Source organism: Prionailurus bengalensis, chromosome B3, assembly GCF_016509475.1.
Source record: "Prionailurus bengalensis isolate Pbe53 chromosome B3, Fcat_Pben_1.1_paternal_pri, whole genome shotgun sequence".
Lineage (NCBI taxonomy): Eukaryota > Metazoa > Chordata > Mammalia > Carnivora > Felidae > Prionailurus > Prionailurus bengalensis.
In genome coordinates, this window is record NC_057355.1 from 137305035 (window position 1) to 137328876 (window position 23842).

Consider the following 23842-nt stretch of genomic DNA (forward strand, 5'->3'; position numbering starts at 1 on the left):
CAAAGCATATTAGCATAATGCCAGACATATAATAAATGCTAAATAAACATAACCTATTAAAGAGAATATTAAGCAACATTACTTATTTTTGTATATTTTCATTAATTTCAATATTCTAATATATGAGAAACATCTTTGTGTTTAAATCTTTGTCCATATTTGAGACTATTTTTTATAATAGATTTTGGGGAGTAGAATTACTAGACTATGCTTCTTAAATTAAAAAAAAAGTTTATTGGGGCGCCTGGGTGGCGCAGTCGGTTAAGCGTCCGACTTCAGCCAGGTCACGATCTCGCGGTCCGTGAGTTCGAGCCCCGCGTCGGGCTCTGGGCTGATGGCTCGGAGCCTGGAGCCTGTTTCCGATTCTGTGTCTCCCTCTCTCTCTGCCCCTCCCCCGTTCATGCTCTGTCTCTCTCTGTCCCAAAAATAAATAAAAACGTTGAAAAAAAAAATTAAAAAAAAAAAGTTTATTTAGAGAGAGAGTGTGCATGAGCAGGGGAGGAGCAGAGAGAGAGGGAGAGAGAGAATCCCAAGTAGGCTCCGTGCTGTCAGTGCAGAGCCCGACATGGCGCTTGATCCCACAAACTGTGAGATCATAACCTGAGCTGAAATCAAGAGTTGGATGCTTAACTGACTGAGCCACCCAAGTGCCCCTAGACTATGTGTTTTTAAAGAGCTTTTAGTAGTTAGGGTGATGAAGGATGCCATGTGATGAATTCCCAGCCACTTAACACACAGAATGCTTATTGTTTGCTCATATAAAGTTTAAAAATTAATTAAACTAATTAATTAGTTTAATAAAATTAAGTTTAATTGATTAAATAAATTAATGTTTATTTATTTTTGAAGGAGAGAGAGACAGAGTGTGAGTGGGGGAGGGGCAGAGAGAGGGAGACACAGAATCCAAAGCAGGCTCCAGGCTCTGAGCTGTCAGCACAGAGCCCAATGCATGGCTCGAACTTACAAACCTGAGATCATGCCCTGAGCAGAAATCCAATGCTTAATCAACTGAGCCACCCAGGCGCCCTGCTCATATAAAGTTTGAATGAGTATCCTGATTAGCAGAAGGAGGAGGACTTTCAAATGAAAGTTTACATGCAGCTCTCTGCAATCAGCTGGTGGCTGGGGAAAGAGAAGGGAATATGGTACATTGGAAGGTTCTCATGGGCCAGGTCTGAATGATGCCTATTACTTCTACTCCCATCCTATTGTCTAGAACTGTCATATGGGCACACCCAACTGCAAGCAATGATGGGAAATCTGGTTTAGGCACATGCTAGGGAGGAAGAGAAATGGTACTGTGAGCACTTAGCCAGTCTCTGCTGCACACTCACTAGTTTCCTGGTTGTTTAATTCTTTAAAACTCAGCATTTGCCACCTCTGTGCTGGCTTAAAAAATAATATCCCTAATAAATAAAAGTTTTATTGAAATCAACAAGTAAAAGACAAACATTCCAATAGCAATGAAAAAACAAAAACAGTTATAGGGGCGCCTGAGTGGCTCAGTCGGTTGAGTGACTGACTCTTGATTTCGCCTCAGGTCATGATCTTACAGTTCGTGAGACTGAGCCCCGTATGGGGCTCTGCATTGACAGCGGAAAGCCTACTTGGGATTCTCTCTCTCTCTCTCTCTCTCTCTCTCTCTCTCTCCTCTCCCCTGCTTGTGTGTGCACACTATTTCTCTCTCAAAAACAAAAAAATAAAACATTAAAAAAAAGTTAATAAGATCCATTTATGGAACCTTTCCAGTGACCAATAAGCCATTCAAAATATACTTCTTACTCTCACTAGTAATCAGTGAAGTGTAAATTGATATAAAGTATTAAAATATTTTAAAATATAAAATTAAAATCAGCTAGCAACTCAATAGGTTTTTCTTAATGATTAAAGTTATTGATGATGTGAAACAAGCATTCTTATGAACTGCTGGTGGTAGTGAAAATTGGTGCAACTTTGCTGAAAAACAGTTTGACAATTTACTTCTGGTAATATATTTGAGAAAATAATTTAATACACACATAAAGAGTATATTTATTAAAGTATATTTATTAAAGCAGCATTTAAAATAGTAAAAATATGGAAGCAAAATTAAGATCTAACATTAGCATATTGTTTTTTAAAAAATTGTTTAAATTTGGGTATGACCGACACACAAGGATACATTAGTTCCTGGTGTACAAGGTAATGATTCCACAAGTTTTTATGTTACGCCGTGCTCTCCCCTAGGCTAGGTCACCATAGGACACTATTACAGTATCATTGACTATATCCCTTATGCTGTGCCTTTTATTTCTGTGACTTCTTCATTTCGTAACTGGAAAACTGTGTCTCCCACTCCTCTTCACTCATTTTGCCCACCCTCACCCCTCTGCTCTGGCTACCATCAGTTTGTTCTCTGTGTTTATAGGTCTGAGTCTGCTTTTTATTTGTTTGTTTATACTTCCTTATTATTTTACAGTCCATGTATGAGTGAAATCGTTTGGTATTTGTCTTACTCAGTCTGCCTTATTTCACTTAGCATAATACCTCTAGGTCCATCCATGTCTCAAATGGCACAATCTCCTCCTTTTTATGGCTGCATAATATTCCATTCCATATCTTCCTTCTCCATTTATCTATGGGTGGACATTTAAGTTTCCTTCATATTCTGGCTATTATAAATAATGCTGCAGTAAACATAGGGGTGAATGTCTTTTTGAATTAGTGTTTTTGTTTTCTTTGGGTAAATACCCAGTAGTAGACATTTTGGATCCTACAGTGTTTGTATTTTCAGTTTTTTGAGGAACCTCCACACTGTTTTCTACAGTGACCATACCAGCTTACATTCCCACCAACACTATACAAGGGTTCCTTTTTCCCCACATCTTCACCAATGCTTGTTATTTCTTGCCTTTTTAATTTTAGCCATTCTGGCAGGTGTGAGGTGATATCTCATTGTGGTTTTGATTTGTATTTCCCTGACAATGAGTGATATTAAGCATCTTTTCATGTGTCTGTTGGCCATCTGGGTATCTTTTTTGGAAGCCTGTCTATTCATGTCTTCTGCCCATTGTTAAATCAGATTGTGGTTTTTTGGGGGTTTTTTTTGGTGTTGACCAGCATTAGTGTATTGTTTAAATAAAGTAAGGTACAAACAGAAGACCATGGGGGAGGAGAAGGGAAAAAAAATGGTTAGAGAGGGAGGGAGCCAAAACATAAGAGACTCCTAAAAACTGAGAACAAACTGAGGGTTTATGGGGGGTGGGAGGGAGGGGTCAGTGGGTGATGGGTATTGAGGAGGGCACCTATTGGGATGAGCACTGGGTGTTGTATGGAAACCAATTTGACAATAAATTTCGTAATAAAAAAAAGGTAAGATACATCTATAAAAAAACTATTATGTGGCTACCACCTCAAGTTTTAAAAGAATAAATAACTGGAAAATGTTTATGATGGATTTAATTTAAAAGCAGATTACAAAAAAATGATCTCAGGCTTATAAAAATTATATGTATATGTGTATGTTATATGTGTTCAAAACACGTTGGAAGGAAATACCGGTGGTAGTGGTTTCACTGATGGAGGACAAGAATTAGGACTATGTGATTTTTGTTAATTTCTGTTTTTCCAAGTTTTCCACAGTGAGCATATGTTCCTTACAATCTAAGAAACATAACTTTAAAATCAGACATAAGTTTCAAGGAAGAATTGGATATGATTCACTTGCGTTCATGTTTTTGAGTTTAGAGTACTTTTTCAACACCTTATCATCAGTTTCCCATTGAAATAAATATAGGCCTTTGAAAACAAGTGGAGCTTGACTTTCTTTTTTTAAAACAACACATCAAGGCTATGCTTATGTTTTGCAAAGTAGAAAAAAAAGGGGGGGATTAGAAATTACATGCTTTGTTTTATAAGTGTAGAGGCTCCCTAAGATGATCCTGTATTTTAAGGCTTTTATTAGATGCAGATCCTGTCTCTAGAGCAAAAGTAACTGCATATTAGTAAACTCTTTGCTCTCATTCTTTGAAATTCAAAGTGAAAAGACAAATATTGAATAATGCTCCTAGTAATTATTTTCTTTGACATTTGCCTAGCTGAAATGATATAAAATATTGCCTATGAGAGAAACAAATCCCTTTCAAGAAATTAAAGAACAGAGTATATGCTCCTGTTTGCATGACATGTGAAAGGTCAGAGAAAATGGAATAAATCGGAGGGAAATCCTTTCTTGCACCAAAGGATTAATATTCCAAAAGCAAGAGCACAATAACCTTTTATAATTCCTTCACTTGATTTAAATTAAAAGAAGAAAACCTTAGAACATATGAAATGCTTGGAAAACACTCTGACAGAACCGCCAATGACCTTATTTTACTGTTTGTGATCCTGTCAGAGGAACTGACAGGCGTAACATTGTAGAAGAGATGGGAGGTGATACAGTTCAGGGCTGTGCAGATTTACATGAATATGGGAAAATGAGAGCCACTGGGTGAGCTAGTTAAGTATATAATGTTCCAGATTTTCCAAAAGAAAGCTAAGAAAGGCCTTAGCGTAGTATTCAGATGGCTTCAAAGACGGGCTGCTTTTCATCCACATTACACCCGGCCTGATGTGTGGGTTTTCTCATACAGCTTTGATGTAGCAGCCCGCCTGTTCGGTTTCCTTGTCTTTGCTTATAATCCTAAATTCACTGCACTGCCCTGGGCAGGTTTATGTCATTTAATAACCAGAGACACAAGTATGCTTTCTTTGCCTTTAAAATTTCCCAAACATGCTACCAGTGCGTGTGGGGAAGCTGATCATTTCATTTCATTTTTTTTCTCGCTTTATCCCTAGCAAGAACGCAGCAATCACGTTTATCTATTTAATAGTATGCCTGCTGTGTGTAAGGAGTTAGATTGTAAGTGACTTGAAAATAAGAATTTTTGACCCTTTCAGCAAATGTGATGTTTGTTTATATACTTTTCTTTTTTGATGGAAAAAGATTTGAGATTCTGGTGTTAGAATTAGGTGGCACGCATTTTATGTGTATCTAAGACTCCCCAGAGTGATAAGGGTTACTGTAGTTTTAGGGTGATTCATGTCATAAAGACTCTGATGCATAATGGCTCTACATAAGATAATTTTTGTATACAGACTGGTTTAAATTTTTTTTAATGTTAATTTATGAGAGAGAGAGAGAGAGAGAGAGAGAGAGAAAGAGAGAGAGGAGGGGCAGAAAGAGGGGGAGACACAGAATCCAAAGCAGGCTCCAGGCTCTGAGCTGTCACCACAGAGCCTGATGTGGGGCTCAAACCCACGAACTGTGAGATCATGACCTGAGCCGAAGTCGGACATTTAACTGACTGGGCCACCTTGGTGCCCCCAGACCAGTTTAAAAACAAGCAGACAGGAGTGGCTCAGTCAGTTGAGTGTCCTACTCTTGGTTTCGGCTCAGGTCATGAACTCAGTTTGTGAGTTTGAGCCCCGTGTTGGGCGGCACGCTGATGGTGCAGAGCCTGCTTGGGATTCTCTCTCTCTCTGTCCCTCCCCTGCTTGTGCTCTCCTTCTTTCTCTCTCAAAATAAAAACAAAACAAAAACAGATGGGCCTTGAGGAGGGCACTTGTTGGGATGAGCACTGGGTGTTGTATGTAGCAATGAATCACTGGAATCTACCCCTGAAACCAAGAGCACGTGGTATACACTGTATGTTAGCCAATTTGACAATAAATTATATTAAAAGCAAACAAAAACAAACAAAAACAAAAACAAGCAAACAAAAATCAGATCACCCAGTGGGGAAAAAAGCATGTTAACCCAGTCTACCCTAGGCCGCCCAAACAAAAACAAAAACAAGCAAACAAAAATCAGTTAGATCACCCAGTGGGGAAAAAAGCATGTTAACCCAGTCTACCCTAGGCCGCCCGTTTCTTACCTCTTCACCACAAACCTTTTATCAATTTTTGTCCAAACTGCGGGCAGACAGTTACAGACGGTGGAGAGTAACGGAGTGAGTCAGAACTCCAGAATGTGAAACAACTCGTTAGTAAACAGCGTGAAGTCACAACAAGACAGTGACCGCAGTCAGGGCCAAAGTGAAGGCGGTGGCTCGGAGGGCCCACCCAGCGGTGTCCTTGTGTTTCAGTGTGGGACAGCCGCGATGGAGTGTGTGAGGCAGTACATCAACGAAGTGCTGGACTTCATGGCGGACATGCACACTCTCACCAAACTGAAGGTAAGAGGGCTTACCTACACTGCTCACTTCTCAGGTGAGCAAGACAGAGGCAGTTTTAGGGACTTACGCAGACCAGATGGGACTTATTGTTACCTGGGGCGGCAGCTGTGGTGCTCTCTAACAGTCCCTGTCTTGGGAGCCTGGAGAACTGAGTTCAGCCTGCGCAAGAGGGAAAAGAGAAAGGAAAGGCTGTTTGCATGGCAGGAGTTCTGTGCATGGCTCTACTTTGGCCATTCATTCAGTTCTCCCGCTGCCCCCTGTTAAAGCGTCTCCATTCTACAGATGTAGAAACTGAGGCCTGGGTTAGTGCTGTGATTCGTGCTCAAGGTGGCGCTACCGATAAGCAGTGGAGTCAGGGTTGGCCTAAGACTGTAGCGGCACCAGATCACTCTCTTTTCACTATGCCATGTGGTGTCATTTAACTACCTTTGAGCCTCAGTTCCCTCATTTGTGACACAAGCCTAATATCTACCTTTACTGACTGTTAGGAGGTTTGATGTGGCACAGTGCGTGCAAAGAGACTTTTGTAAACTGGAACACATTATGCAAACATAAGCCTTTCATGGTTATCTGCATCAAAGCTCTCTTCTTCAAGAAAATGATTAAAGACAAGGGGTGGGACAAACTCTGATTTGCATGTGGACAAGATCCCAGCAAAGTTGTCGAGCTTATTGACTGAGTGCCTCACAGGGTGGGATGAATCACTGATGTAAGTCAACTTCCTTGCCGTGAGTCGACTAGGGAGCTAAAAGATTGATAGTCTTGAGAGATTTGGGGAAGGCCCTGGACAGAGGGCAGAAGGGAATCCAAACATGGTCCAAGGAACAGCCAGACGGCAACCTGGCACTAAATGATCCTTTTGGTTAAACAGGATCTAGTCGTCCCAGAAGCTCATCAGCTACAAATGAGGTTCCTCCATCGCCCAACTCAGTTTCTAGACACTGCTCCAATGATCCATGTGCTTCTTGGGATAGGGATGGATTTGCAAATGCTAGGTGGAAAGTAGAATCGGAATTTAAACTGGTGACTTCTCACAGTATCTGAACCCACTCATTCCTAAGTAAGCCCCCCTGGTACTTGACCGCGTGCTGGTTACTGAGTCCCGAATCTGGTGGCCCACACTCAGATGGCTTTGGCATCAAGTGTCAAGAAGAGGAGATCTCGTTACCTAAGCACTTGAGCTAGCTTTATAACCACTTTCAAAATACAGAGAAAAACAGTAAGAAGGATCCATGATGATCAAAAGGTTGGGGACTAGAGATATAATCAACCCTCCAATTTAGGAGACAGATTAGAAAGGCCAAGTGGCAAGTGGCCTAAACTGGGGCCGAAGCCTAGGTCTCAGTTTCCATTTCAGTGCTCTTTCCACTAAGCCACACCAAGAGAAGGAACTTTTCTACATTAATTCAACAGATATGTACCAAGCACCCATAATGTGCCTGGTGTTGTTCTAGGCATGTAGGGATGCAACAATGAGCAAAAGGACACAGTAGCCATGCTCATTTAATTTATAGTCTGGTAGTGAGGTGCCAATTTTAATGAAAATCTCATATAACATAGTGTAAAATTGTGACTTTCATAATTGCTCTGAAGAAGGGGTACACAGTGGTATAGGAGCTTCTAATAGGATGATATGGCCTAACCAGGGAGGTCAGGGAAGACTTCCTGGAGGACGTGACACTTGAGCTAAAACGTGCACAATGAATAGCAGTCAGTTAAGTGAAGAGAGGCAGGAACAGTGTTTCGGGCAGAGAGACCAGCACAAGCAAAGGCTGGTAATGGGAGGGAGCCAGGGTAGAGGGGATGAAGGGGTAGGATGCAGAGGTCTGCAGTCACTAGATCATTCCAGGCTTTTTAGGCCATGCTAAGGAATTTCCCCTCTCCCCCTTTATCCTAAGAAAAATGGGAAACCATTGAAGAAGTTTAAATGGGTTGTATACTTGGGAGTGGTGATAGAAGGTGAGGGAATGACAACCTGATCTTTTTAAAGAGCAACCAGGAGTTTTCCAGGTACTCTGCCAAAGCCATGAAATACCATTTGTTTTTGCAGAGCCACATGAAGACATGTTCCCAGCCTCTGCATGAAGATACTTTTGGTGGACACCTCAAAGTTGGGCTGGCTCAGATTACAGCCATGGAAATCTCACGGGGCAACCACAGAGATAACAAGGCTGTGATTCGCTACCTGCCTTGGCTCTATCATCCCCCTTCTGCAATGCAACAAGGGTAAGGCCCTTATTATTTTAGCAGTGGGGGTCGGTGAGTCAGGGAACCACCCCGGGTTTTCTGGGACTCAGAGCAAATGAATGCCTTGAAGATTTATGGGAGTGCAGTGTGATGGTGGGGAAGGTAGGAGGTGAGCCGCATCTCCATGCCTGCTGACCTAGCAGCACTTTTGAACACGAGCACTTCCATGCTATGCTGACAGTAACAGGAACTTGCCCTCCTACGAAAACCTCAGCCATATCCTGATGGATGACGAAAACCTGGAGCTTCGAAGTGCGATTTTAACTCTCAATTTCAACTAGTTAAATAAATCAATAGGTATTTATTGAGCACTTACATAGCTTCTGCCTTCAAGGAGCATGTTAGATTGTGGCTTGAACAAAATCCATAGCAAAGATGAAATAGAGCGCAAGGAGGCGGAGAAAGGAGAGGGGCCCAGGGGCTGGTTTCTGTGAGCACTCCATCTTGCACAGTCGGCTCCCTGGCTAGAGGAAGAAAGGCTTGGAGCTGGGGCGAGGCGGGCAGGAGAGCAGCAGGAGACAATGACTGCAGGGCAGGAAAATGGGTGGTGTGTGTTACGTCTCCGCCTCTGTTCCTTCCCCTCTAGTGGGGATGTGAGACCTTCTAAGAAGAAAGGAAAGAGTTTAGAAAAAGCAGCCAGTCAGAAGGGCAGCAAGGATGGTGGAAGAATGATTTTTAATCCCGTGTTGTCACCAGAAGCTGCTCGTTGCTCAAGCAGCTATGGTCGGGGATTAGAGAGGGCGAGCAGAAAAACAGATACAGATACAGATACAGAAAAACAGATACATTTTGTTGGCACTGTCACCTGGGTGTTTTATTGTAGGTAATCGCCTATAAAACCACACTTTTAATGCCATCAATAAGCCGTTGGTGAGCGCCCAACAAAACGGAAACCATAAAAATCGCCGTTAACACTTCCTTCTACTTGATAGGCCGAAAGAATTCATCGAGTGTATCTCCCGCATCCGTCTGCTGTCCTGGCTGCTCCTGGGCTCCCTCACCCATAACGCGGTGTGTCCAAATGCCTCCTCTCCGTGCCTGCCCATACCTCTGGATGCCGGCTCTCATATTGCAGACCATCTCATTGTCATCCTGATTGGATTTCCAGAGCAATCAAAGGTAAGCGATTTCTGCAACCTTAAGACCATAGGCATCGAAATTGCTAATGGAAACCGTTATCAGCCTATTATGTTTCTTCTGAGAAGAAAATGCATCTTATCACTTGCCCTCCTGTGGATGTTAGGAAAGCGACTTTGTGCTAATGCCTTATTTAAAGTTGTTTAAATTCCCCGCACTATCTTTTCTTCCCCCTTAAATTGTCTTTGTTTACTTTTATAAAGATAAATTATGGAGGCAGGCAAGAGTTAGCTTCCTAGGCATTTCTGTCTCAAAATAATGAAGAGAAATAAAAGGCTAGAAATATAATGAAAATCCCATGATCAGTTTTTGGAACCGAATATGAATTGGAGGAAACTTTATGCTCTGATTTTTCATGCACTGTCTTTTCAACTCACATCTCTAGAGATAGATCTATAAAGATACAAAATGAAAATAGGAAGGCCAGTTGGGAACTCACTAAAGCACACGCTGGAATCACCGACACAGAGGAACTTAGTAAATTGTAGAGACAGATGATGTGCTTAAGGGAATAAAGTAAACCCAAGGCAGGCATCAGTCATGAGCCAGTGTAAGCAAACCAGACACACTGGTACTAATCAGCTAAGAGAAGCCAAGGGCCCTTCACAAGCTTAGGCAAGTTCCGGGAAGTCAGGGTGGGTTTGGGAGCAGCTGGGATGTGGGCCAGGGAAAGCTGACTCTGTGATAAAGTAGAGCACCGTCCAAACAGCCTGAATGATATTTGCAAAAGGGGCCAGGCAGTCAGCTCCTAGTATTTCAAGCCAGAGCTGTGTTTGATTCCTAACGATGGTACTTGGTCATTTGTACAAGGTACCTTGTCCAGGTACCTTGACCTTGTGACCTCTCTGAGCTCCAGCTTTTCATCTGTAAAAGAGACGAAGGGATGGTTTGAGAATTATGGAAGCGGTCTTTGGAAAGTCTTTAGCACGGTGTCTGGGACATTGTAGGTGCATGCTCAGTCCGTGCTCACCACTAGTGCTTGCTGCTGCCATTTCTACTACTGGTAATAGTATAATTAGTAACACATTGCTGGGCAATGTGTTCAGACATGCCACCTGATTGCTCCTAATGCCAGCTCTTTGAGGAGGGTACTATCATCCCCATGTTACAGGCGAGGAAACACCTCAAGATGGTAGAGTGATTATTCTCCCTGATCTAGTTTAGGGATGAGAACGTCATTGTCATTAACAGGCAAGGCGGTGGGTAGCGTTCTGCAAGCTAAGGTGCCTTCTCTTTGGAAAGATGCTTTGTTCTCTCAGCACACTCCCACTGACAGAGCGAAAAGCAGATTGTCTTAAGGTGGTGAATCACGAATCCGTAACTCATAGAGAACTCCTTCAGCCTCCGATCTCTGGAAGTAGATGTGCTTTGGCCGTGCTCCTCAGAAGGCCGAGACCGTGTGGGATGGGCCCTGTGGAGCACCGTAGCCCACTGAAATGTAACGGCTCCTGTCTCCTCCTTTTCAGACCTCCGTGCTGCATATGTGTTCTCTCTTCCACGCATTTATCTTTGCTCAGCTCTGGACCGTATATTGCGAACAAAGTGCCGTAGCTACAAATGTCCAAAGTCAGAATGAATTCAGCTTCACGGCGATCCTGACCGCACTGGAGTTTTGGAGCAGGGTGACACCCAGCATCCTTCAGCTGATGGCTCACAACAAAGTGGTGAGTCCACGAGTAAATTTCCCATCGTGGATAAAAGGTGTAACCTACACCCAGCCCTCACATTGTCTGTTCTTTAAGGGTCTCAATTGTAATATTATATCAGTGGGTTTTTACATTTTAGGCTGGATGTTCTGCTTGTATAATAAGTTTGATGAGAAACAGAGCAAGCAAATAAATTTAGTAGAAACTTTTGTTTGCTCTGCTTAGTGCCAAAAATTTATTTTATATGAAATCTACCTTTAAGGGTTGTTTTGTGCTATAAAGTCAAAAGGAGATTCATATTATTTTTGGATTCCAAGGCAATTTGGAAAAACCCTAGCCAGTTGGGTCATCCTCTGGTGGTATTTAAGAGCAGACCAACCACACATGTTCATTCTACCCAGGGCTCAAACCCTGAAAAGGGCCTCACCCTTCTGAGTTGCCCTAGGAGGACCTGAGCTCCCCCAGTCTTCAAATCCAGTTCAGTTTTAGCTCAGATGGCTCACCAAGAGAGGGGCTGCTCTAACCCTCACTGGAAAATATCTGAGGTATTGTTAGCATGAGCCCACTTCATCGAACAAGCTTGGATTAGTCCTGTGAAGTCAGGCTCGGAGGGTGTATGGAAGGAATTTATAAGGAAGTCCTTTGCTACTTTGAAGGAGGATCCTCAGTGGAGAAAGCAACAGTTAGTATCTTGGTTATGGGGGGCTTTATCAGGCTAATTCTCCTCTGTGAGGGGCAGGGGATCTGGAAGAACATCATAACGATGATCCCAGTGTGCCCAGAAACCCAACAATGCACCGTCCACAAAAGGCATAACGGAAATGACTTTTGATTGATTGATACTACTCTAAGAAACAGTTTCTTTCAGCTCTAATTGGAAAGGGGATTATATATTTCCTTTAGTGAAGCACTTTCTTTTCTTTAGAGAAACAGATGTTATGAGGCAATTCTGTATGGAGAGAGGTATTTTAGTTCAATTTAGAGGAAATTTATGTGGCAATTTTAGGGTGCACAAACAGTTCTGAGAAACATTTATTGGATCATAGAGTCTGAGACTGAAGAAGAACTTGGAGATCAAGCATTCTGTTACTTTACAGGCAATGAAACTGGGACCTTAAATAGAGATTCGGTTTCCTTCTTTTTTGACACCATTAATATCTCTGCTCCAAATCTCTTTGACGTATAAATGTTAGAAATGAATGTTACAAATGAGTTTTGTACAAATAATGCTACTAACAGATTTGAGTTAACTTTTTTCTGAAAAATGTGTGCTAATCTGGTAAAATTCCCTTGTAGTGTTTAAAATCCAGCCTTAGGAATTTCTGATCAGGGACTTTTGAACTGTCATCAGCGTGGCTACCTTGTTCCCTAGAGAACAAAGCCACAAAGACAGGTGTGTAATAAATTAAACAGCTGCTCCAGGTGAAGAAACTGTGGAAAAAGGGTCAAGATGAAGAAAAGGACATAAGCCCAAGTTCTGTAGTTGGAAGGAGGGAAGCAGAAGGCATTTATCCTCTGGTATGAATCACAATTCAGTGCAGATTAGCAAGATCAATACCCCGTTGCATTGGCAGCCCCGAGTTAGATAAGGAAGGCATGCCAAATGAGAAACCTCTGGAGCTTTTTAAAGTCACTTTCTAGTTGAAGTTTTAGAGGTGAATAAGCTCTACTGCTTGTGGTCCCCTCTGGTCATCGTGCCAAAAGGCTCGCGGGCACATGGCATGGATCCTCTGCGGCTGCAGACTAGCTTTCGAGGTTTTTGCACTACTGGGAGTGGAACTGATTTTCATGTTTGTTGTTTCAGATGGTGGAAATGGTGTGCCTCCACGTGATTAGTTTAATGGAGGCATTGCAAGAGTGCAATTCAACAATTTTTGTCAAGGTAGGAAAATCTTATGATTTTTATGAGACTGATTCTTGCTGCTGAAAACAAGTGTGGATTTACTTTGAATGTGACTTTGAAGAGGAAAAGAAACTGATTTAGTTTTGACAGAGTTGGGGGCTGGAGGACTCAGGCTCATGGGACAACCCTTCACCAAATGGTTATCATGTTATTTTTGCTCTTGTTCTACCACTGGAACCAAGTCTACCTGGGTTAAATATGTTGGCCCAATATTGCCTGTGAACACAAGTCATTAAAATATTACCGGGGAACGTCGATCTGAAAATGACCTTATGGTCATAGAAATTGGTTGGTGATGCCCCAGCTTACAAGGTAGCCAGAAAACCAAGGCAAATGGTCTTTAATTGTTTGACTTGGTAGCTATCACTTTTCTCTCAGATAAATTAAGTTCCTTTCTAATATTACTATTTTAAATCAGTCTTTAGTCTATGGGTGTAATTTAAGTATGTGTTATCTGTCCAAGGACCTCAGAAGCATACTAGTGTGATAAACAATGAGAGTGAAGGAGAACTGGGTTTCTCACTCCCTGCCTTTTTATTTGTCCTTCCTCTGCCTGCAGCATTCCCTGTTTACCTGTCATGTCTGGATTCCAGTGTCTCAGCCATCGCCCCCACCCCCACCACACAAAGTGGGTCAGTGTGGGACCTTATAACTTGCAATTTCACTCCTTGGTTGTCTCTATTCTTCAATTATGGTCACTTGTCAAGTTAACTCACACAGTGCTGGAGAAAAGCAACCCATTTTCAGGGAAAACTTGACTGTTGTCCAAACACTGCAAGGTAGCTGGTTCGAATGGGGTAGAGAGAGCTTCTCTGGTTTGATAGTCAACAGCAAAAGTCAACACCATGAGAGAAACGATCTGACTGACACTCAGATGATCATACCTGATTTTCTTTTTTACAGCTTCTTTGAAGTATAATTTATATATAGTAAACTCTACATATTTAAAATGTACAATTTGGTAAGTCTTCACATAGATGATATCCGTGAAAACATCACCATAATCAAGTTAATGAACATGTCCCTCACACCCCTAAAGGTTTCCCGTATTCTTTCTAGTTGCTCTTTTCCACCACTCCTGTATCCTACATCCCTGTCCCCAGGCAGCTACTGGTCTGTTTTCTTTCTTTCTTTTTTTTTTTTTTTTTTTTATCTTTATTTATTTTTGAGAGAGAGAGAGACAGTGTGTGAGCAGGGGAAGAGCAGAGAGAGAGGGAGACACAGAATCTGAAGCAGGCTCCAGGCTCTGAGCTCTCAGCACAGAGCCTGATGTGGGGCTCAAACTCACGAACTGTGAGATCATGACCGGAGCCGCCGAAGTTGGACACCCAACCGACTGAGCCACCCAGGCGCCCCAACTACTGGTCTGTTTTCCCTCACCATAGGCTACTTATCATTTTCTAGAATTTTATATAAATGGATTTATACACTACTTAAGACTTTTTTCCTGCCTTCTCTCATTCAGAGTAACATTGAGATTAATCCATTTTGTTGCATGTATCAGTAGATCATTTCTTTTTCTTTCTGAGTAGTATTCCATTGTATGGATATATCACCTTTTTAAAATACTTTTTTAAGTTTATTTATTTATTTTGAGAGAGACGGGGAGAGTGTGAGCAAGGGAGGGTCAGAGAGAGAGAGGGAGAGAGTCCCAAGCAGGCTCTGCAGGGACTCGAACTCATGAAACTGTGAGATCATGACCTGAGCCAAAATCAAGAGTCAGACGTTTAACTGACTGAGCCACCCAGGCGCCCCATGGATATATCACCTTTTGTTTTTCCATTCATCAGTTCATGGACATCTGGGCTGTTTTCAGTTTGGGGCTATTACAAATAAAGCTGCTATGAATATTCGTGTACAAGTCTTTGTGTAAAGATATGCTGTCATGTACATTGAATAAATACCTAGGAGCAGAATGGCTAAGCCATATGATATGTGTATAATTTTTCAAGAAATTGACAAACTGGTTTCCAAGTGATTGTGCCCTGTTACATTCACACCAGCAGTGTATGAGCATTTCAGTTCCTGCACATCTTTGTCAATACTTAGTATAGTCCATCTTTCACTTTAGACACCCTAAGAATTGTGTACTGGTATCTCATCATGGTTTTAAATTGCATTTCCCTATTGACAGATGACGTTAAACAGCTTTTCACGTGCTTATCTGCCATCCATATGTCTGCTTGGTGAAGTATCTGTTAAAATTATTTGTGCATTTAATATTGGGTTGGATTTTTTGTTGTTGTTATAATTGAGTTTTAAGGCAAAGTCCTTTATCTGATAGGTGATTTGCAAAGATTTTCCCTGCAGTTGTCTTTTCATTATCTTAAGAGTGTCCTGTGAAGAGCAGAAGGTCTTAATTTTGAGAACTAACATTTATCAAATTTTTCTTTTATGGATCATGCCTTAGTGTATTTTTAAAAACCTTTGCCTAACCCAAGGAGAACTGAGATGTTAAACAATATTGAGTCTTCCAATTCACGAACACAGTATATCTTTCTATTTTTTTAGTTTTTAAAATTTTTTTTAACATTTATTCATTTTTGAGAGACAGAGAGAGACAGAGCATGAGTGGGGAAGAGGCAGAGGGAGGGAGACACAGAATCCGAAGCAGGCTCCAGGCTCCAAGCTGTCAGCACAGAGCCCGAAGCGGGGCTCGAACCCACAAACTGAGATCATGACCTGAGCCAAGGTCGGATGCTCAACCGACTGAGCCACCCAGCCGCCCCTATCTTGCTATTTTTAAAAAAAATACTTTTTCCAGCAATATTTTGTAGTTTTCCATAGACAAGATTAGCATATTTTGTCAAATTTATCGCTACATTATCATAATCCTAGGGTATTATAAATGCTTTGGGTTTTTATATTTAAATTTCTGATTGTCCATTGCTAGTATTTAGAAATATAACTGATTTTGTATTGACCTTATAACCTATAAGCTGTTAAACTCATTTATTAGTGCTAGTAGCTTTTTTTGTGGATCTCATCAGCTTTTCTGTACAGACAATTATGTCATGTGCAAATAAAGGCAGTTATATTTCTTCCTTTCCAGTCTTTCTACCTTCTATTTCTTTGCCTTGTCACATTGCTCTGGCTAGATCCTCTAGTACAAGTTGAATAGAAGTTATGAGAGTGAAAAACCTTGCTTTCCTAGTAGGAAAGCATCTGTATTTCCTCATTAAATATAAATGTTAGCTGTCAGTTTTTCATAGATACCCTTTGTCAAGTTGAGTAAGGTTCTCTTCTATTCCTGGTTTGCTAAGGAATTTTGTCAGAAATAAATGCAGGACTTTCCAATACTTCTTCTACATTTATTGAGATGGTCATTTGAGTATTCTTTTTTATGGATTGATTTTTGAATGTTAAACAAATCTTGTATTTCTGGGACAAGCCATATGTGGTTGTGATGTGTATTATCCTTTTTATATCTTGCTGAATTCTATTTGCTAACATTTTAAAATAATTTTTGCATTGATGTTCATGAGGGATGTTGGATTGTAATTTTCTTTTCTTGTAATAACTATTTTTGGTTTTGGTATCAGGGTAATGATGGCCTCATATAATGATTTGGGTAGTATTCTTTCCTCTTCTGTTTTTTTTTTTTTCTTTAATAATTTATTGTCAAGCTAGCTAACATACAGTGTAGTCTTGGCTTCAGGAGTAGATTCCCGTAATTCATTACTAACATACAACACCCGGTACTTATCCCAATAAGTGCCTTCCTCAATGCCCATCACCCATTTTCCCACCCCACCCCCACCCCGCAACCTCCACCACCGCCATTAACCCTAGGTTTGTTCTCTGTATTTAAGAGTCTCTTCTGGTTTGCCTCCCTCTCTATTTGTAGCTTATTTTTCCTTTTCTTCCCCGATGGTCTTCTGTTAAGTTTCTCAAATTCCACATGTGAAGGAAAACATGTGATATCTGTCTTTCTCTGACTGACTGGCTGACTTAACTTAGCATAATACCCTCAACTTCCATCCACATTGTTGCAAATGTCAAGCTTTCGTTCTTTTTCATCACCGAGTAGTATTCCATTGTGTATATATACCACACCTGCTTTATCCATTCATCAGTTGATGGACATTTGGGCTCTTTCCATACTTTGGCTATTGTTGATAGCACTGCTATAAACATTGGGGCACATGTCCCCTACGAATCAGCACTCCTATATCTTTGGATAAATTCCTAGTAGTGCTATTGCTGGGTCATAGGGTAATTCTATTTTTAATTTTTTGAGGAACCTCTACACTGTTTTCCAGAATGGCTGCACCAGTTTGCACTCCCACCAACAGTGCAAAAGAGTTACCCTTTCTCCATAGCCTCGCCAACATCTGTTGTTTCCTAGGTTGTTAATTTTAGCCACTCTGACAGGTGTGAGGTGGTATCTCATTGTGGTTTTGATTTGTATTTCCCCGATGATGAGTAGTGTTGAGCATCTTTTCGTGTATCTGTTTGCCGTCTGGATGTCTTCTTTGGAAAAGTGTCTATTCATGTCTTCTACCCATTTCTTCACTGGATTATTTGTTTTTTTGGGTGTTGAGTTTGGTAAATTTTTTATAGATTTTTGATACTAATCCTTTATCCAATGTGTCATTTGCACATATCTTCCCCCATTCTGTAAGTTGCCTTTTAATTTTGTTGACTGTTTCCTTTGCTGTGCAGAGCTTTTTATCTTGATGAGGTCCCAATAGTTCAATTTTGCTTTTATTTCCCTTGCCTTTGGAGACACGTCAAATAAGAAGTTGCTATGGCTGAGGTCAAAGAGGTTGTTGCCTGTTTTCTCGTCTAGGATTTTGATGGTTTCCTGTCTCACATTTAGGTATTTCATCCATTTTGAATTTATTTTTGTGTATGGTGTAAGAAAGTGGTCCAGCTTCATTCTTCTGCGTGTTGCTGTCCAGTTCTCCCAACACTGTTTGCTAAAGAGACTGTCTTTTTTTCATTGGATACTGTTTCCTGCTTTGTCAAAGATTAGTTTTCCATACGTTTGTGGGTCCATTTCTGGGTTCTCTATTCTATTGCATTGGTCTATGTGTCTGTTTTTGTGCCAATATCATACTGTCTTGATGATTACAGCATTGTAATACAGGCTAAAGTCTGGGATTGTGATGCCTCCAGTTTTGGTTTACTTTTTCAACATTACTTTGGCTTTTCAGGGTCCTTTGTGGTTCCATAAAAATTTTAGGATTGTTTGTTCTAGCTCTGTAAAGAATGCTGGTGCAATTTTGATTGGGATTGCATTGGATATGTACATTGCTTTGGGTAATTTCTTTTTCCAATCCATGAGCATGAAATATTTTTCCATTTCTTTGTGTCTTCTTTAATTGCTTTCATAAGCTTTCTGTAATTTTCAACATACAGATCTTTTACCTCTTTGTTTAGGTTTATTCCTAGGTATTTTATGTTCTTGGTGCAATTGTAAATGAGACTGGTTCCTTGGTATCTCTTTCTGTTCCTTCATTATGGGTGTATATCACGCAACCAATTTCTGTACATCGATTTTATATCCTGTGACTTTGCTGAATTCATGTATCAGTTCTAGCAGTTTTTTGGTGGAGTCATTCAGGTTTCCCATGTAGAGTATCATGTCATTTGTGAAAAGTGAAAGTTTGAATTCTTTGCCAATTTGGATGCCTTTCATTTCGTTTTGTTGTCTGATTACTAAGGCTAGGACTTCCAACACTATGTTAAACAACAGTGGTGAGAGTGGACGTCCCTGTTGTGTTTCTGATCTCAGGGGGAAAGCCCTCAGTTTTTTCCCATTGAGGATGATATTAGGTGTGGGCCTTTCATATCTGGCTTTTATGACATTAAGATATGTTCTTTCTATTCTGACTTTCTTGAGGGTTTATATTAAGACACGTTGCCGTATTTTGTCAAATGCTTTTTCTGCATCTATTGACAGAATCATATGGTTCTTATTCTTTCTCCTATTAATGTGATGTATCATGTTGATTGATTTGCAAATATTGAACCAGCCCTGCAGCTCAGGCATGAATCCCACTTGATCACGGTGAAAAATTCCTTTAATATACTGTTTAATTCGATTTGCTAGTATCTTGTTGAGAATTTTTGCACCCATTTTTCATCAGGGGTATTGGCCTGTAACTCTCCTTTTTAGTGGGGTCTCTGGTTTGGAAATCAAGATAATGTTGGCTTCATAGGATGCATCTGGAAGCTTTCCTTCTGTTTCTATGATTTGGAACAGCTTGAGAAGAATAGGTATTAACTTGCTTTAAATGTGTGGTAGAATTCCTCTGGGAAGCCTCTGGCCCAGGACTCTTATTTCTTGGGAGATTTTTGATAACTGATTCAATTTCTTTGCTGGTTATGGGTCTGTTCAAATTTTCTATTTCTTCCCTTTTGAGTTTTGGTAGTGTGTGAGTATCTAGGGATTTGTCCATTTCTTCCAAATTGTCCAGTTTGTTGGTATATAATTTTTCATAGTATTCTCTAATAATTGTTCGTATTGCTGTGGTGTTGGTTGTGATCTCTCCTCTTTCATTCATGATTTTATCTATTTGGGTCTTCTCTCTTTTCTTTTTGAGAAGTCTCCTTAGGGGATTATCAATTTTGCTTATTCTTTCAAAAAATTAGCTCTTAGATTCATTGATCTGTTCTACTGGTTGCTTTTTATTTTATTCTATACTGTTTTTTTGTGCTCTAATCTTTATTATTTCTCTTCTTCTGCTGGCTTTGGGCTTTCTTTGCTGCTGTCTTTCTAGTTCCTTTAGGTGTGAGGTTAGGTTCTGTATTTGGGACCTTTCTTGCTTCTTGAGATAGGTCTGGATTGCAATGTATTTTCCTCTTAGGACTGCCTTTGCTGCATCCCAAAGGGTTTCGACTGCCGTGTTTTCATTTTCATTTGTTTTCATATATTTTAAATTTCTTCTTTAATTTCTTGGCTGACCAATTCATTCTTTAGTAGGATATTCTTTAACCTTCATGTATTTGGGGGCTTTCCAAATTTTTTCTTGGGGTTGATTTCAAGTTTCATAGTGTTGTGATCTGAAAATATGTATGGTATGATCTCAGTCCTTTTGTATTTGTTGAGGGATGTTTTGTGAACCAGTGTGTGATCTATTTTGGAGAATGTTCCATGTGCCCTCAAGAAGAATGTGTATTCTTTTGGATGAAAAGTTCTGAATATATCTGTTAAGTCCATCTCGTCCAATATGTCATTCAGAGCTGTTGTTTCCTTATTGATTTTCTGCCTAGATGATCTGTCCATTGTTGTAAGTGGAATATTAAAGTCACCTACAATCATGGTATTATTATCTCTACATTTATTTATGTTTGTGATTGATTTATATACTTGGTTGCTTCACGTTGGGGTCATAAACATTTACAATTGTTAGCTCTTCTTGATGGATAGACCTGTTAATTATGACACAGTGCCCTTCTTCATCTCTTGTTATAGTCTTTGTTTTAAAATCTAGTTTGTCTGATATAAGTATGGCTGTACTGTCTTTTGACATCCAGTAGCATGATAGATGGTTCTCCATCCCCTCACTTTCAATCTGCAGGTGTCTTCGGGTCTAAAATGAGTCTCTTGTAGGCAGCGTATAGATGAATCTTGTTATTTTATCCGTTCTGATATGCTATGTCTTTTGATTGAGGCAGTTAGTCCATTTACATTCAGAGTGATTATTGAAAGGTAAGGATTTAGTGTCATTGCGTTATCTGTAGGTTTTGTGTTTATGGTGATGTCTTTGGTCTTTGTAGTCTTTGCTGCTTTTCACTCACAGAGTCCCCCTTAGGATCTCCTGCAGGGCTGGTTTAGTGGTCATGAACTCCTTTAGTTTTTGTTCGTCTGGGAAACTCTTTATCTCTCTTTCTATTCTGCATGACAGCCTTGCTGTATAAAGGATTCTTGGCTGCATATTTTTCCTGTTCAGCACTTTGAATATTTTCTGCCACTCCTTTCGGGCCTGCCAAGTTTCAATAGACAGGTCTGCTACTACCCTTATGTGTCTACCCTTGTAGGTTAAGACCCATTTGTCCCTAACGGCTTTCAGAATTCTCTTTATCTTTGTATTTTTCCAGTTTCACTATGATATGTCATGGTGTTGACCTGTTTTAGTTGATTTTGAAAGGAGTTCTCTGTGTCCCCCTGGACTTGGATGTTTGTTTCCTTCCCCAGATTAGGGAAGTTCTCAGCTATAATTTGTTCAAATAAACCTTTTCCCCCTTTCTCTCTCTTCCTCTTCTTCTGGAACTCCTATGATACAGATAATATTATTTCATTTCATTGAATCACTTAGTCTTTATCCCTTCATGGTCTAGTAATTTCTGTTCCCTCTTTTTTTCAGCTTCATCATTTTCATAATTGTATCTTCTATTTCACCTATTCTCTCCTCTGTTTCTTCCATCCTTGCTGTCACTGCATCTAGTTTATTTTCCATCTCATTTACAAAATTTTTTAATTCATCGTGACTACTTCTTATGTCCTTGATCTATGCACCAATATACATTCTCTGCTGTCTTCTATGCTTTTATTCAAGCCCAGCTATTAGTCTTATGACTATTTTTTCTAAATTGTTGTTCAGATATATTGTTTGTATCTGTTTTGGGCAATTCTCTGGCTGTCATTTCTTCCTGGAATTTCTTTCGAGGAGAATTCTTCCACTTCATCATTTTGGCTAGGCTTCTGTCATTTACATGATGTAATAGCTTGTTTTATGTCCTGCACCTGCAAGTACTACTATCTTAAGAAGGGGTCACACACTGTCCAGGGCCAGGCACTTCAGTAAGTGTTTTTGGGAGTGTGTTGCATGCACTCTGTTGTCTTTGGCTGCTCTCTTCCACTGCTTGTCGTGGTGGATTGTTTGGATCTTCCACCAAGTGTGCTTTGATTTGTTCATTGAAGTATCCCTGGAAAAAAGGAAAGCAAAGTGGTGGTGGGCGGGAGGGAGCCTTATCCCATACAAGAAGAGAAATGAAAGGGGGATGGGGGGGAAATATAGGCAGAGAATCAGAGAAACTATAAAACTTAATCCAGAGAGAGGGAGAGGAAAATAAAGAGGAAGGAGATACAGAAAAGGTGTAAAAAGAATAAGCATTCCTCGTTAAAAAAACAACAGAAAGAAAGGAAGAAAGAAAGAAAAAAAGAAAGAAAGACAAAAGAAAGAAAGAAAATAAGAATTGACCAAAAATCAAATCAGAAACTATGAGCTTGATTCCAAAGGAAAGAGAAAATAAGAGGAGGGTAGAAAGAAAAAGAAGGGAAAAGAGAAGAGAAGGAAAGAAAAGAGGGAAAAAAATAATTAAAAAAAATTTTTTTAAATAGACTAACGTTCAAAACTACAGGCAAGTTGTCTGTTGGTGCCTGGGATGGGTGGCTGTGATGGTCTAGAGGAGAGGCCGTCTGGTTAGGTCAGTGTCAATCTCACTCTGGTAGATAAATAGTTACCAGGCATGGAGAGGCGGGGTTTGGTGTAAGCGGGTCCCACCTCCACTGGGGGCCACTGTGCTGTTCCCTGAAGCCCCACCATGTTGATTATGGGGAGAAAAATAGTGACACCCGAATATCTCCTCCCCAGACCAGGTGTCTCAAACCACCCTGTTCAGGCAGCCCTCACAGAGTAGCTCAGGCAGCTGGTGTGTCCTCCTAGGCACTTGGCTGGGATTCAAAACCTGATGTCTTAAAGGATCCCACACCCCATGGACCTAGTTCTGGGGTAGCTCCATGCTCTGCAGCCAACAAAGGGCCTCTGGCTGTTGCCTGCAGGGTCTTTTGTCATTGGGGGTCACTACACCCTCTTCCCACAGTAATCGAGGGAGGGGATTGCTCTCTCCCAGCGTGCCCCCCGAGATCACTCCGGTACCCCAGGGCTCCCTCCCCGCCAGGCGAATGCACACGGCAACACTCTAGTCCTGGGAAAGTCATGCACCCCTGAAAACTCCAGTCTTTAGCTCTTAAGCCTGTTTGCAAAGTAGAAACTGGCTCTCTCCCTATTCTTCGTTCCTTAGTCCATGGTCCAGAGAGGTTTTTCTCTTGTCCAAACACAAAACCACACTTCCACAGCCACTCTTTACCTCTTTTTGTCTCTCCATAGAAGGGGTTCCCCCTCTTTGTACCTATGACACCGTTTTCTCTCTTCCAATTCGTGAATAGGCGCACCTCTGTCCCACCAAGCTTTGTCCACCTGTAGAGATTTCTCTGTCACTCCACAGCCTGTATTCTTGGGTATTCCAAGTGTCTGACTTCAGTACAGCTGTGTTTGAGGGACAAGGGAAATTCTGGTCCCCCTACTTATCTGCCATCTTAACTCCTGGCTCTCCTCTGTTTCTTGGAAAAGTTTTTGTAGATTTATTATTATTTTTTACTTAAATATTTGATAGAATTCACCATTGGAACTGCCTGGTCTTGAAATTTTCTTTGCAGAAGAGTTTTAAATTATGGATTCAATTTTTTTCAATAGATAGTGCTATTTAAGTTTCCTGTTTATTCTTGAGTCATCTTTGGTGTAGTGTCAAAGAATTTGTCCATTTCATCAAAGTAGTCAGTTTTATTGGCATGAAATTGTTTATAATATACTTTTAATATCTGTAGGATCAGTAGTTATGCTACCTCTTTAATTCCTGACACTGGGGATTTGTGACTTCTTTTCTTTCCTTTTTTCTTGTCAGTCTGTATAGAGACATATCAATTTTAGTGAGCTTTTGACTAACAAACTACAGTAACCAGGCTTTTGGGTTGTTTTCAT

General features: G+C 40.6%; 1 protein-coding gene across 15 annotated transcripts in view; it reads left to right on the top strand.

The window, feature by feature from the left end:
* UNC79 (unc-79 homolog, NALCN channel complex subunit) overlaps positions 1 to 23842 on the top strand; it is a 270279-nt gene that overhangs the window by 235922 nt on the left and 10515 nt on the right. For all 15 annotated transcript variants that reach the window (XM_043556906.1, XM_043556897.1, XM_043556895.1 and 12 more), the window contains 5 exons: positions 6108 to 6197; positions 8248 to 8423; positions 9377 to 9563; positions 11048 to 11245; positions 13032 to 13109. In XM_043556906.1, coding sequence (XP_043412841.1) covers positions 6108 to 6197; positions 8248 to 8423; positions 9377 to 9563; positions 11048 to 11245; positions 13032 to 13109 — 729 coding nt within the window. The remainder of the gene's footprint in view (positions 1 to 6107; positions 6198 to 8247; positions 8424 to 9376; positions 9564 to 11047; positions 11246 to 13031; positions 13110 to 23842) is intronic.